Below are 12,066 nucleotides of genomic sequence, written 5' to 3'. Positions count from 1 at the left end.
GCGGGGCTGAGCCAGCGGCCCGCCCGCCCCGCGCCTCGGGAGGGCTGCGGGGGAGCGGGGCCAGCGGCGGGCGGCGGCAGCCCCGGCCCGGCTCGGCCCAGGCGAGGGGACTATGCGGGGCTGCCCCGGCGCGCTGTGTGCGGAGCCCGGCGAGCGGCCGATCGCCGCGGCGCTGCCCGGCCGCCCCTACGCGGCGGGGACCGGAGGAGACTAGAGGCGACTCTGCGAGGAGCCCGCTGGCTTCGGCAACCCCAGAGACCTAAGTCCGGCGCGGGCTCTTGAGGAGGAATTGACAACATGGCTTCCCCACCGCACCAGCAGCTGCTGCATCACCACAGCACCGAGGTGAGCTGCGACTCCAGCGGGGACAGCAACAGCGTGACGGTGAAAATCAACCCCAAGCAGCACCAGGGCTGCACCTCTTCCAAGCACTGCAAGTACAGCATCTCCTCCAGCTGCTCCTCGGGGGAGTCGGGGGGCACCCGCCGAGCCGGCGGAGCGGGCGGCAGTGGCTCCGGCCTCCGCCGGCAGAAGAAGCTGCCGCAGCTCTTCGAGAGGGCCTCTTCCAAGTGGTGGAATCCCAAGTTCGACTCCAACAACCTGGAGGAGGCTTGCATGGAGAGATGCTTCCCGCAGACCCAGCGCAGGTTTCGCTATGCCCTCTTCTACATCGGCGTGGCCTGTCTGCTCTGGGGCATCTACTTCGGCGTACACATGAGAGAGAAACAGATTGTTTTCATGGTGCCGGCTCTGTGCTTCCTCCTGGTATGTGTAGCTTTTTTTGTGTTCACTTTCACTAAGACTTATGCCCGCCATTACGTATGGACTTCGCTGATACTCACCCTCCTGGTGTTTGCTCTGACCCTCGCTCCGCAGTTCCAGGCTCTGAAGCCTGTCTCAGGAAGTGGTGACATGTCCAACCGGACTCTCCCGGCAGATCCCACAGACACTTGTCTTTCTCAAGTGGGGAGTTTTTCTATGTGTATTGAAGTGCTCTTGTTGCTTTACACAGTGATGCACTTACCCCTGTATTTAAGCTTGTTTCTGGGACTGTCGTACTCGGTCCTCTTCGAGACCTTTGGTTATCACTTCCGTGATGAGAACTGTTTCACACCTCTGGGAGCTGGTGCAGTTTACTGGGAGCTGTTGAGTAAAGCCTTCCTGCACATCTGCATCCACGCTATCGGTATTCATCTATTTATCATGTCCGAAGTCAGATCAAGAAGCACATTCCTGAAAGTGGGGCAATCCATCATGCATGGAAAAGACTTGGAAGTGGAAAAAGCCCTGAAAGAGAGGATGATTCATTCTGTTATGCCAAGAATAATAGCTGATGACTTAATGAAGCAGGGGGATGATGAAAGTGAAAACTCCATCAAACGTCATTCCACCTCAAGCCCCAAAAACAGGAAGAAGAAACCCTCCATCCAGAAAACCCCGATAATATTCCGTCCTTTTAAAATGCAGCAGATCGAGCAAGTGAGCATTTTGTTCGCAGATATTGTTGGCTTCACGAAAATGAGTGCCAACAAATCAGCCCACGCCCTGGTGGGACTCCTGAACGACCTCTTTGGACGCTTTGACCGTCTGTGTGAGGACACTAAATGTGAGAAGATCAGCACTTTGGGAGACTGTTACTACTGCGTGGCAGGCTGCCCCGAGCCCCGGGCAGATCACGCCTATTGCTGCATCGAGATGGGCTTGGGGATGATCAAAGCCATCGAGCAGTTCTGCCAGGAGAAGAAGGAAATGGTGAACATGAGAGTCGGTGTTCACACCGGGACAGTCCTGTGTGGCATTTTGGGGATGAGGAGGTTCAAGTTCGATGTGTGGTCCAACGATGTCAATTTGGCCAATCTGATGGAGCAGCTCGGGGTGGCTGGGAAGGTCCATATTTCAGAAGCTACTGCCAAATATTTGGATGATCGTTATGAAATGGAGGATGGAAAGGTGGTGGAGCGTGTCGGTCAGAGCGTGGTAGCTGACCAGTTAAAAGGTACGTGTTTTTATTTTCTGCTTGTTTTTTCTTTTGTGAGGGAACAGAGTTGCCCCTGTGTCTGCTTTGTGCTTGCTGACCATGTTTTACATTTAATTCTGTCTGCTGATGATCACAAACACCCAAGGGAATTACAGAATAAAAGATGCCATGGATATAAGCGTGAAAGATCATCTGTGGTACTCAAAATAGGTTTTAAAACTCAGTGCTCCTTCTGAGAGTGTTGCCTTGTAGGGAGGAGAAGGTTCATGTGTTTGCTGTCTGCAAGAGGTTTTTGTTTTACTGTTGTGTGTCATCCTTTAATTCGGTAAGTAAACTTGTTAATTGACTTCATGTGCCATACAGAGAGCATATGTGTTTTGCAAAATTATGTATATCTGTGAAAAGGTTTTTTTTTGGCATCGAGAGAGTTGGGACTGCGAAGGCATTTGGGAAAAATGACAGCTGGATTCACAGAAAGAAATGAGCACTGTAGATTTGGCAGTTTGATATGGCAAGTTGTTGCAGTTTGGAGTTAGGCTGGAAAAAGTTACTCAGGTGGCTCAGTGAGCTGGCAGATGCTCTCATTTCTGCAGCTCGAAGGATCTGGGGATGAAACGGCAAATTTGCCTTTTGGAGAAGAAAATGAAGGATCCTTCGTTCCCCTTGGTTAAGAGTCTGATTTTCATTTTTTTACAGTGTTCATTTTGAAGTGAAACTCTTGGCTGCTTTCTAGCAGCACTTAGAGGCGCGTGCAGGAGGATTGTACGAGCTGAGGATTTAATTGTCTCTTTTGTCAAAGCTGTGTCTCTTCAGTGCCGTGCCTTTGTCTCACAGGGCGATTGTTGTCTGCAGTGCTCATAGTCCAAGGTGGGGAGCAGATGGATCAAAATGGGAGTCGAATATGTAACAAACCCTGTTATGCTCTGTGAGTTTATTTTTTCTGCTTATAAAAGTACCCATTTTGATGAAGTAAGCTGGAAAACTGAGTGGAAGAGCTCAGAGGAGTCATAAACTGGCATTGTGATGGAGGAAGGGGATATTTGTGGCAACACACACAAAAGGAAGCCAGGATGGTGGTAGAAAGGTCAGTGAGTAAGGACGTGGGGAGAGCACTGCAGAGCAGTGGTGGCGGTGGCAGCCACTTGCCCCTGGCAGGTGCTTGTTTTGGTGTGACACAAAAACTTCCTTTTGGTGAGCAGGCTGTCCTGCAGCGGGGCTGCAGCAGAGCCTCAGGGCAGGCAGCGACATCGGCAGTGACATTGGTGCCTGGGAGCCTCAGCGCTGAAGCAGATGTGTGTCCCTGGGCTTTGGCTTGCTGTTCAGCTTCTAAAAATACAAATTCAGTTAATTTCTTTGGAAAGTGTTGACACTGATGTATTTCAGTGGGAGTGTGCTTTCAAGAATACAGCATCAGGCGTAACCTCGTTGTTACTCTAAGACGAATTTTGCTGTTCTAATGGAAATAAATGGAACAGGTTGTAGAGAAACATCCCTGTGATATTTCCCTCTTCCATGTACCTTTACAGCCAAATGCAGTGTGAAGGGTGTGATGTTGCAACAAATAAAATTCAGTATTTTTGCTGCATTTATAACTGTTCTCAGTATTAATCCCAAACTGACATGAATCTAGTTGTGGAGACTGACAGTACTGCTCCTAAATATTTTTATTTATTTGTTTATATTTTCTAGGAGATCACAAGAGCACTGTGTAGAGCAATTATACCACATGCCAGCAGTGCGTTTTTCATGGTCTTTCTCAGACTTCTGTTCTGTCCTTGGTTACATTTATCATGAGAGGGCATAGGCTGCTCTGCCTCCTCAGTACAGAGGCTTGGATTTTGCAGCTCTGAATGCTTTTCACAGCTCCTGCTTCAGCCAGGGTACTACAGATGGACAAACTGATAGGCAGTCTAGATGAAATTTGCTTTGTGAACTGACATTTAATGATCTCTTCTTACCCTGAAATGTAGCTATGAAAGCAGTTGGAGCATGTGGTAAGAATTACTTTAACGAGGAATATGAGTTGGGCTTCGCTTTTTCCCCATTTCCCTTCTGTATTTTTTTTGTAGAGCTGTATTCAGCTGCCATTTCCTACCAGTGTCTTATGCAGTTAGAGAAATCAGAGGCTGTGTGGACTTGTAAGCCAAGCAGACCTTTGCCGTGACTGCCTTAGCCACAGGTTTGTAGCACGCTTACTCTGCTCCCTCCCATGCACAGACCCTCAGGGGATGTGGTAGTTAGTGGGTGCTTCAGAGCTGCCCATTTTTTCCTGTTTCCTCAGAACTTTGTTCTGCAGCCAGATTACTCAGCTGATGGTAAATGCCATCAAGGGAAAAAATACATCAAAGCCAATGATAAAAGCCATCAAACAGCAGTGCCACGGGCTGGTGTGTAGGATCTGCTGCAGGGGATGTTTTTTTTAGGGAGCAGCTCTGAGATTTAGTAAGGGAAACTGAGATTTCACCTCTTAATTAATTGATCTCTGCCAAGCACCTGCTCAGTTCTGTGAATGGAGGTGCTGTTAGGAAGCTTTGCTTTACTATTTTCCCTGAGAATCTGTTGATAGTAGTGATAGAGAAGAGGAAGTTTGTAGTGGTTGTTTAATTATGTCATACCCGTACTCTCTTCAAGTATAAAAGTGCTGTACAGATAACAGACATAAGCTTTGTTTCCCTACCAGTACTTCAATTCTCAGCTTCCTTTCAACCTTTGATATCTTAATTATATCCTATTTTTTATGCTGTATGTCTTCTATTATCTCTTAATTGTCTGAGCTGCAGCAATTGTAGCTGTCTTTGAGGCCGAGTCAACAGGAGCACGTAAAACTCTTCAAAGAGCAAAGTAGGAGGTGCTGAGCACACGATGTCCACGTTCTGCACACTTCAGGACTTCTACCTAACCGTGCTCCTGGAGCAGGTCTTGGAACAAAAGCACCTCTGTGGCTGGAGCACGTCAGGAGTGCTCCTGGAGCCAGTCCTTTGGCTCGGTTCACCCCGAAGGAATCCAGGCTCAGCTCTCCAGAGTGCACCAAAGCTGGGTGTGGAGGAGTCACTTGGGCAATCTGCTTCAAAACCCTGCTTCCCATTCTGTTTGAAATACTCAGGTTCATGTACCCCAAATTGTCCTAGTGCTGCTCTTCCTGGTTTTTGGAGATGAGGCAAAACTGAATTTCTTTCTGTTTTATGGATCATTGGAATCTTAGGATGGGAATATCTTTTCTTCCTCCTTTACTTTCTCGGCTCCTTAGTGCAAGCAGTAGGGCCCTGGTGTGTTCCCTCCTGGTTCTGTCTTCAGAATTAAATAGATGGTGTTAAGAGAAACCAACAAGGAAAGCTTGCCAATGATACCTTGCAATATTTTTGCCTGACTGCTCTATGCTTTAAGATTCCTTAGACCCCTCTTTTCACAGTACCTGATCCCCTTGGATGTGAAAGGAGTGCAGGAGAGCAGCATTGCAGTGAATTTTTGAGATCTGCAGGTAAACCCCAGCCATCAGTTCAATTATATCTTCCATAATTATTTGCCTGTAGGATTTGAGACAATTCACTTCTTCTGTTTTCTTGCAGAGCTTCCTAGCAAATAAATTTATTGAAGTTTATGAGATACTGAGAGTCACATAACACAGGTTAATGTGTCCCTTTTGAGCTCTGGAGGCAGAGATCTCTTGGGATATAAAAAGTTCTGCTTATGGAAATATTTTTGTTTTGCTCTGTTCTTCCTGGTTGTTTGCATTTCTCTCTCTTGTTACTTGGGAGCTCACAATATTGCTATTTACCAGGCAGCAACTCTTCCAGAAATACCAGGGTCACCGGCATCTTGTTTTTTGAGTGCTCAAAATACGTAAGCATGTTGGGGCAAGAATGCTTTCTCTGTGTTTATAGGGCATAGCACAGCAGAACCATGATTTCATTTGAGACCTCTCTGTGTGCACTGATACCCAAAATAATTCCCAAACTTTCTGCAGCCAGACATCTCCTTGTTAAGTTTGCCTCAAGGAGTGGCTTTATTGCTATATTCCTGTTAGAAGCTCTTGACAATACAGCCACGCTTTTCTCTCTGATTTTTTTGCCCTTATTTCATCATGGAGAAAATGGTGAGGGGTTCTTGTGCTCTCTGTCACCTGGCTGAGCCAGGCCAGGTGGCACAGGGAGGGTTGGCTTTCACAGCACTTTCTGCAGGAACATCCACCAGTTCACCTGTGGCCAGCAGTAGCTGTTGCTGATAAAGCTCTTTAAAGATCTCCAGCTGATGTGCTGCTTTCACTGTTCTCTGCGTTTCTTTTAATATCTGCCAATAATTTAAAATGTTTCATAAGTAATAATTAAATTGGTTATAAAATCACCATTTTGCTCACTGGTGAAACCTTTTAGTCTGTGAATAGCCTGCCCCTTTACCAGCCTGTGGCCCAGGGGATGCCCAGGGGATGCTTTTCCCATGGCACATGGGCTGCAGCTCTGCTTGCTGACTTGCTACTCCTCTGCTGCTTCACGTTTGGGTTGCAGGGAACGCGGCATGGGTGTCCCTGAAAGGCAGAAATCTCGGGTCAGGTTATGAAGAGATAAATCATTGCATTTTTCTTCCCTTCCTCGCCTCTGTGGCCGGTCAGGGGAGAGCACCCCTGGCAGCCCTGGAGCGTGCCCTGCCTGCCCCGAGTCCCTGTCCTTTAGCAGTGCTGTGCACAGAGGACCTGTAGCTGTCATGTGCTTCTGCAAGTTCAGAGGTAAAGATCAGATGAAAGTTTTCCTTGGCTTTTTAGCCTAGCCTGCTGGGTACAGTGTAAATCTAGAAGGCTTGTGCTCATGCCAGCAGGATGGCTCTGCAGAGAGCTCTGCAGATTCAGCTTTGCTCTGGGGCTAAGGGCAGCTTTAGTCTTTAACAAGTGAGGATTTTGGAGTCAATGAGGGGGGTTAAGGTGCTTGTCTTGTGTCTTGCCAGCTGCTGTGCAGGTCTTTCTGTTCAACTTCTGTTTCATCGTGTTCCATAAATGTAAGTCTTTAGATACAGGCTTTTTCTATTTATTGAACTGACACTGTGATTCTGGATTTCATGTGTTCTGATAATGATCTGATGATCAGGCAAAAATAGACAGAACATAGACAGAATATTCCTATTTTCCCACAAAGAGAATTTTGAGTGGTGACCATGATAGAAAATTGTAGTGACCAGTCAATTTATCAGTTTTACATAATCTGACCTATTAACTCTTGTTGAGGTAGTGGTTCATGATCTTATGTGTGACAGTGAAAATAAAATATCATACACAGGTTGACTTCACTCCTGTATTTCAAAAGTGGAAAGTGTTCAGTGACAGATAAAGAATAATAATTAAAGGTAATTTGCACAAAGGCATATTGCCAGGGAGAAGCAAATTCTACATTGATGTAACATTTTGACATGATCTGTAATTTTACCATGTAATAGCATAAAGAAAAGGAGGTAAATAGTGAGTATAGTTGCTCAAGCTGGTTCTTGTCAAGTCTTCACTCTGTGAAGATGTCTTTTATAGCTATAAACAAAAGAAAGAACTAGGTGGGAAAACCTAGTGATTATTGAGCTTTCCAAATATGACTTGATGAAATGACATAACTTTTTCTCTAAGTAAACCTGAGTTGGTGTGCAGGTACTGCTCAGATTGCTTCCAGACCTAGACAGGAAGATCACAATTTCTCCAAATTTTGAAGAAGATTTTTTGACTTGCTTATCGTTTATTTGTGCATAACCAAGTAGAAAAATGTCGTCATTAAAAATATTCACACTTCAGCTGCTTTTATTATATAAGAGAAACCTGGATGTTTGCATTTGAGGCTTTGAGTTTCGATAACTTATTTACAGGCTAATTTGTCTGGACACAGTGAAAAAATAATTTATAAGCATAGAACCTGTGTAAGGTTCTTCACTTTGAAAGGGATGGTCCTAACCATACACTTTAACAATGTTGGGCTCTGTTTTCAATTTCTCATATCCTGACACTAATTAATAAATAAGTCAAGGCAGTACTGAGGGTCTGCTTGTCAAGTGCTGCAGCTCTGCCTGTTTAAGCCCTGAACACTGTGGGGTGAAGGAACAGTTTCAACAGACCTTAAAACATTTGGATCCTGCAGGAGCTGAAGTGGGCATGGCCACAGCAGAGTTTCCTTCCAGAACATGGGAAAAGTGAGGGCTGAAATCTCAGGTCCTGTGATACTGGAGGGACACCGTGGCTGCTGCTGCATTCTGATCATCATGTGCAGAGTCTGACCTGTATTTCTGTCCCCCAAATCTGGGTGCATGATGTACACAGGTACCCTACAGATTGCAAATCTGAGCTTCCTTCTCCTGTTTTCAACAAAAAATTTTAAGAAGTAGGGAACTGTTGAAGTGTGAGAGATCGCCTTCTTTAAATGGAAGGCTTGACATGGTGCTTTTTGGGGAAAAAGATTGATGGAAAAGACAAAACAAAGTCAGACATGTAATTTATATTCATCTTCAGTCATGAGGAGGATGCATGATTTGAATGGGTTGTTTAAAACTCTTTTTGCAGTTATTTCACAATATGTACTTCACGTCTGCTGGCAGGCAAAGAATATAAGAATTTACATTCACCACTTTTAAAGTACAATTTCACTGGATTTCAATTTGCTGTCGATTGTCCTGGAATATTATTAAAATGCGGAAATTAGAATTATTTTCTGCCATCCACAGTTTGTGTGTAAGCTCTCTGTCTTGATCCTGAATCACAGGCTCACTCCATCCATCCTGGCTCTGTAAGGAGAGACAGCCATTCCTCTTTCCGTTACAGCTGACACTTGAAAATTCTTGGCTATTTTTAGATGATTTTCAATCTCATTTCTGTCCTTTGAAAAGAAAGGAAAAAAAAAAATTTCCTAGCCTTTAAATTTTTAACTTCCAGTGGGACTTGCTTTTGCAGAGAATCCAGCTAGTCAATATAGCCTCATTAACACATTTTAACAGGTTCTGTTATATAAGTTTGCATTATTGTGATGGCTCTTTCATAGGTTTGGAGGGAATTGTTGGAACTCAATTTAAAGAGCCATGCAGGGTTTGAAAGTGTAGCTGCTTGCTTCCAAGTAATAATTGGTGAAAATATAAAGTGATACTTGGAAAAGAAGCCTAAACTGGGGATGTACCATGGAATTACAGCTCGTTCTTTGCTCAGAGCTCGTGTTTGGGCACAGCTTCTGTCTTAGGCAGCAGCACAGATTTGGCTGGTGAGGTGGTTCTGGCAAGGCATTTGTCAGTATTGGACTACTCCAGAAATCTTTACTGCCCTTTCAAGCCAAATTGTTTTCACCAAATTAATATTCTCTTTCATTTGCACCCAAAATGTTTTAACCTTGAGCAATAAGCCTACTAGATATATGGTTTGAGGGATTGGTATTTTTTCATGGTTCTGAAATTCTTTGTGGAGGAACAAAATGTTCTAGATACAATTCTTCAGCTAGCATCCCTCAGGATCAAAATCTCCCTCTCAACTGCCTGTACATTTTTTGAGTTTGTGTTTGCTACAGTAATTTACTGTGGGAATTCTTGGCAAACCATCTAAATAATGATTATATTGCAAGTCTTTATTTCACTGATAGCACTTGCTGTTCCTCTTGTTGCACGTCTAAAACTGTTGCCTTCAACTTGACGTGATAAATTTAGAAATCACGTTGCTGTCATAAAATAGCATTCATTACTTATAAAATCTCCAGAATTGGCACAGTCCAGAAGAGCTGGCTGAATAAAGTCCACTAGCTTGGTGATGGGATCTTTTCTTCTGTCTGCTGCTTAACATGTGCAGGAGCATGCAAACAGAGGAAAAGTAACATCTTGATCATCTGCTCAAGAAAGAGCAGTTTGTTTGCTTTTGTTGTTGTTTTTTTTTTCCTTCAGCTGAAGTTAACTCAAATCTGCTTGTGGGGATGTCGTCACAGGCTGGAATTCCCAGAGCTCCTGCTGGGTACGTGATTCCATAAACCAGAGGTCCTGCCACTGCAATGGGGGTAGAAGGGCTGGGCAGAAAAGAGCCCAAAAGCATCAAAATCCAGCTGTCTCTGTTTATAACAACTTAATTTCCTTCCAGTGTTACTAATTTTTTGGCCTTGATGGAAAGGTCTTTAAGACAGAGGGGGAAAAAGTGGAAAGCAAAACAAACTGATAAACAATACCACTGATATTAACATTTATTTGTATGTTTGAAGGGACAAAATCGTTGTAGTCTGAATGCATTTAACTGCACAATAAGCTAAAAAAACACTAAAAACCCTCAACAAAACCCACATAATAAAAAAAAGTTAAGTCTGTAATTGAAATAAAGCATGCTATGAAACATTCACACAGACCACAGGAAACATATGAAAACTTCTGATATTGCATGCTTAATTCTTTAAATTCATTAGATGAATGAGAATGTCTGAGTCAGAAATGGGATCTTTGCAGTTTTTAAATGTGCACCTTTGCTGCTTGACTCACATGTAGGTGCCTGAGACGTGGAGTAGAAGTTAATTTTTGGTTGTGCTTTTTTTAGAAGACCTCCCTGGGAAGCTTTTCCAAAGGTGTCTCCAGTAGTTCTTGGAATGAAATTCTTGCCTTGTTTAACCTGTGTTTAGTGGATGCTTGAAGTGTGTCCTGTAGGTACTGAGTGTCTCTCACCTCTGACCGACTTGGACGAGTGTCCAGCAGATAAATCTTTTGGAATTGCTCAGGGCCTGACAGGAGTGGTGCTACAGGCAGGATGTAATGAGGAAATGTTCCTGTGTAAGGGCAGTATTTGCAAAGAGACCAGGTACAACATCAGCTCCAAATTTCCTTTGTTTAGACAGCGTGATGCTTGGGAAGAGCTGTTCCCTGCAGGTCTGAGTTCAGGCTGTGCTCAGAGAAGTGGACACAGGCTTCCAGGGCAGGGATGGAGACTCTGCAGTGTCACACACAGTGACTGTGCACCAGCACATAACCAGGCTTTGATCCAAGGCTTTTCTAGCTTTTCCCATCTATTTCCAGTTTTTAAAACTTGACTCTTCTTTGGAGTGGGTCCAGAGGAGGCCACTAAATTGATTAGAGAGATGGAGCACCTCTCCTATGAGGAAACACTGAGGGAATGGGGAATGTTCAGCCTGGAGAAGAGAAGGCTTTGGGGTGACCTAGTTGTGGCTTTACAGTAGCTGAAGGGAGCTGACAAGAAACATAAAGAGAAACTATTCACGAAGACCTGGAGTGCCAGAACAGGGGAAATGGCTTCCCACTGCCAGAGGGCAGGGTTAGTTGGGACATTGGGAAGAAATTCTTCCCTGGGAGGGTGGGCAGAGCTGGCACAGGGTGCCCAGAGAAGCTGTGGCTGCCTCTGGATCTCTGGAAGTGTCCAAGGCCAGGTTGGACAGGGCTTGGAGCAGCCTGGGACAGTGGGAGGTGTCCCTGCCCATGGCATGGGGTGGAACTGTATGGGCTGTAAGGTCCCTTCCAACCCAAGCCATTCCTTGATTCTGGAAGTTGTTTACATCTCTCTGACTCCCTATTTGGGACTGACCTTGCTAGTAAGATCTGTGTTATAAAGGAGATTCTTTCATGTACATATAAGTTACTAATGGGACAATATGAATAGTGTTTAATGTTTTACTTGCTGCCTGGCAATGTGGCATCATCTAGAAGCAGAGAGTGTTCTTAAAAATACCACGTGAGGATGAGAAAATTTATTGTAAGTTGTTTCATAATTCCAATAAACCGTTTTAAGAGAAACATACACACCCCGTGCCTCACCCGAGGTTCTGGAATCTTTAATGATCAGCAAGTAAATTTTTCTGCTGAGAATGTTAAAGTAACATATACATCTTTGATTATGAAACATTGCTGCTGCTGGGATTTGCTTTGGATACAGAGATAAACAAAAGGTCTGCTAGTCTTCATTGAAAGCACATTTACCTGTGTCAGATGGTTTAATTTGATATTTGATGATAATTTTCCACAAATAAATCCAAAAATCTTAAATTACGTAAAACTGTTGAGTTCATAGAATTGTAAACTGGTTTAGATTGGAAGGGACCTTGAAGATCATCCAGTTCTGCCTCCCTGCCATGGGCAGGGACACCTTCCACTGTCCCAGGCTGCTCCAA

General features: G+C 44.5%; 1 protein-coding gene across 2 annotated transcripts in view; it reads left to right on the top strand.

Moving 5' to 3' along the window:
- The first annotated feature begins 159 nt into the window (after positions 1–159).
- ADCY9 (adenylate cyclase 9) overlaps positions 160–12,066 on the top strand; it is an 88,941-nt gene continuing 77,034 nt past the window's right edge. For both annotated transcript variants that reach the window (XM_014892129.2, XM_014892128.2), the window contains exon 1: positions 160–1,996. In XM_014892129.2, the coding sequence (XP_014747615.1) occupies positions 298–1,996 (1,699 nt within the window). In that variant the 5' untranslated portion in view covers positions 160–297. The remainder of the gene's footprint in view (positions 1,997–12,066) is intronic.

The sequence above is a fragment of the Sturnus vulgaris genome, chromosome 16 (genome assembly GCF_052056855.1).
Source record: "Sturnus vulgaris isolate bStuVul1 chromosome 16, bStuVul1.hap1, whole genome shotgun sequence".
Lineage (NCBI taxonomy): Eukaryota > Metazoa > Chordata > Aves > Passeriformes > Sturnidae > Sturnus > Sturnus vulgaris.
The sequence above is the reverse complement of the archived record's forward strand: the minus strand, read 5'-3'. Positions and strand labels throughout refer to the sequence as shown.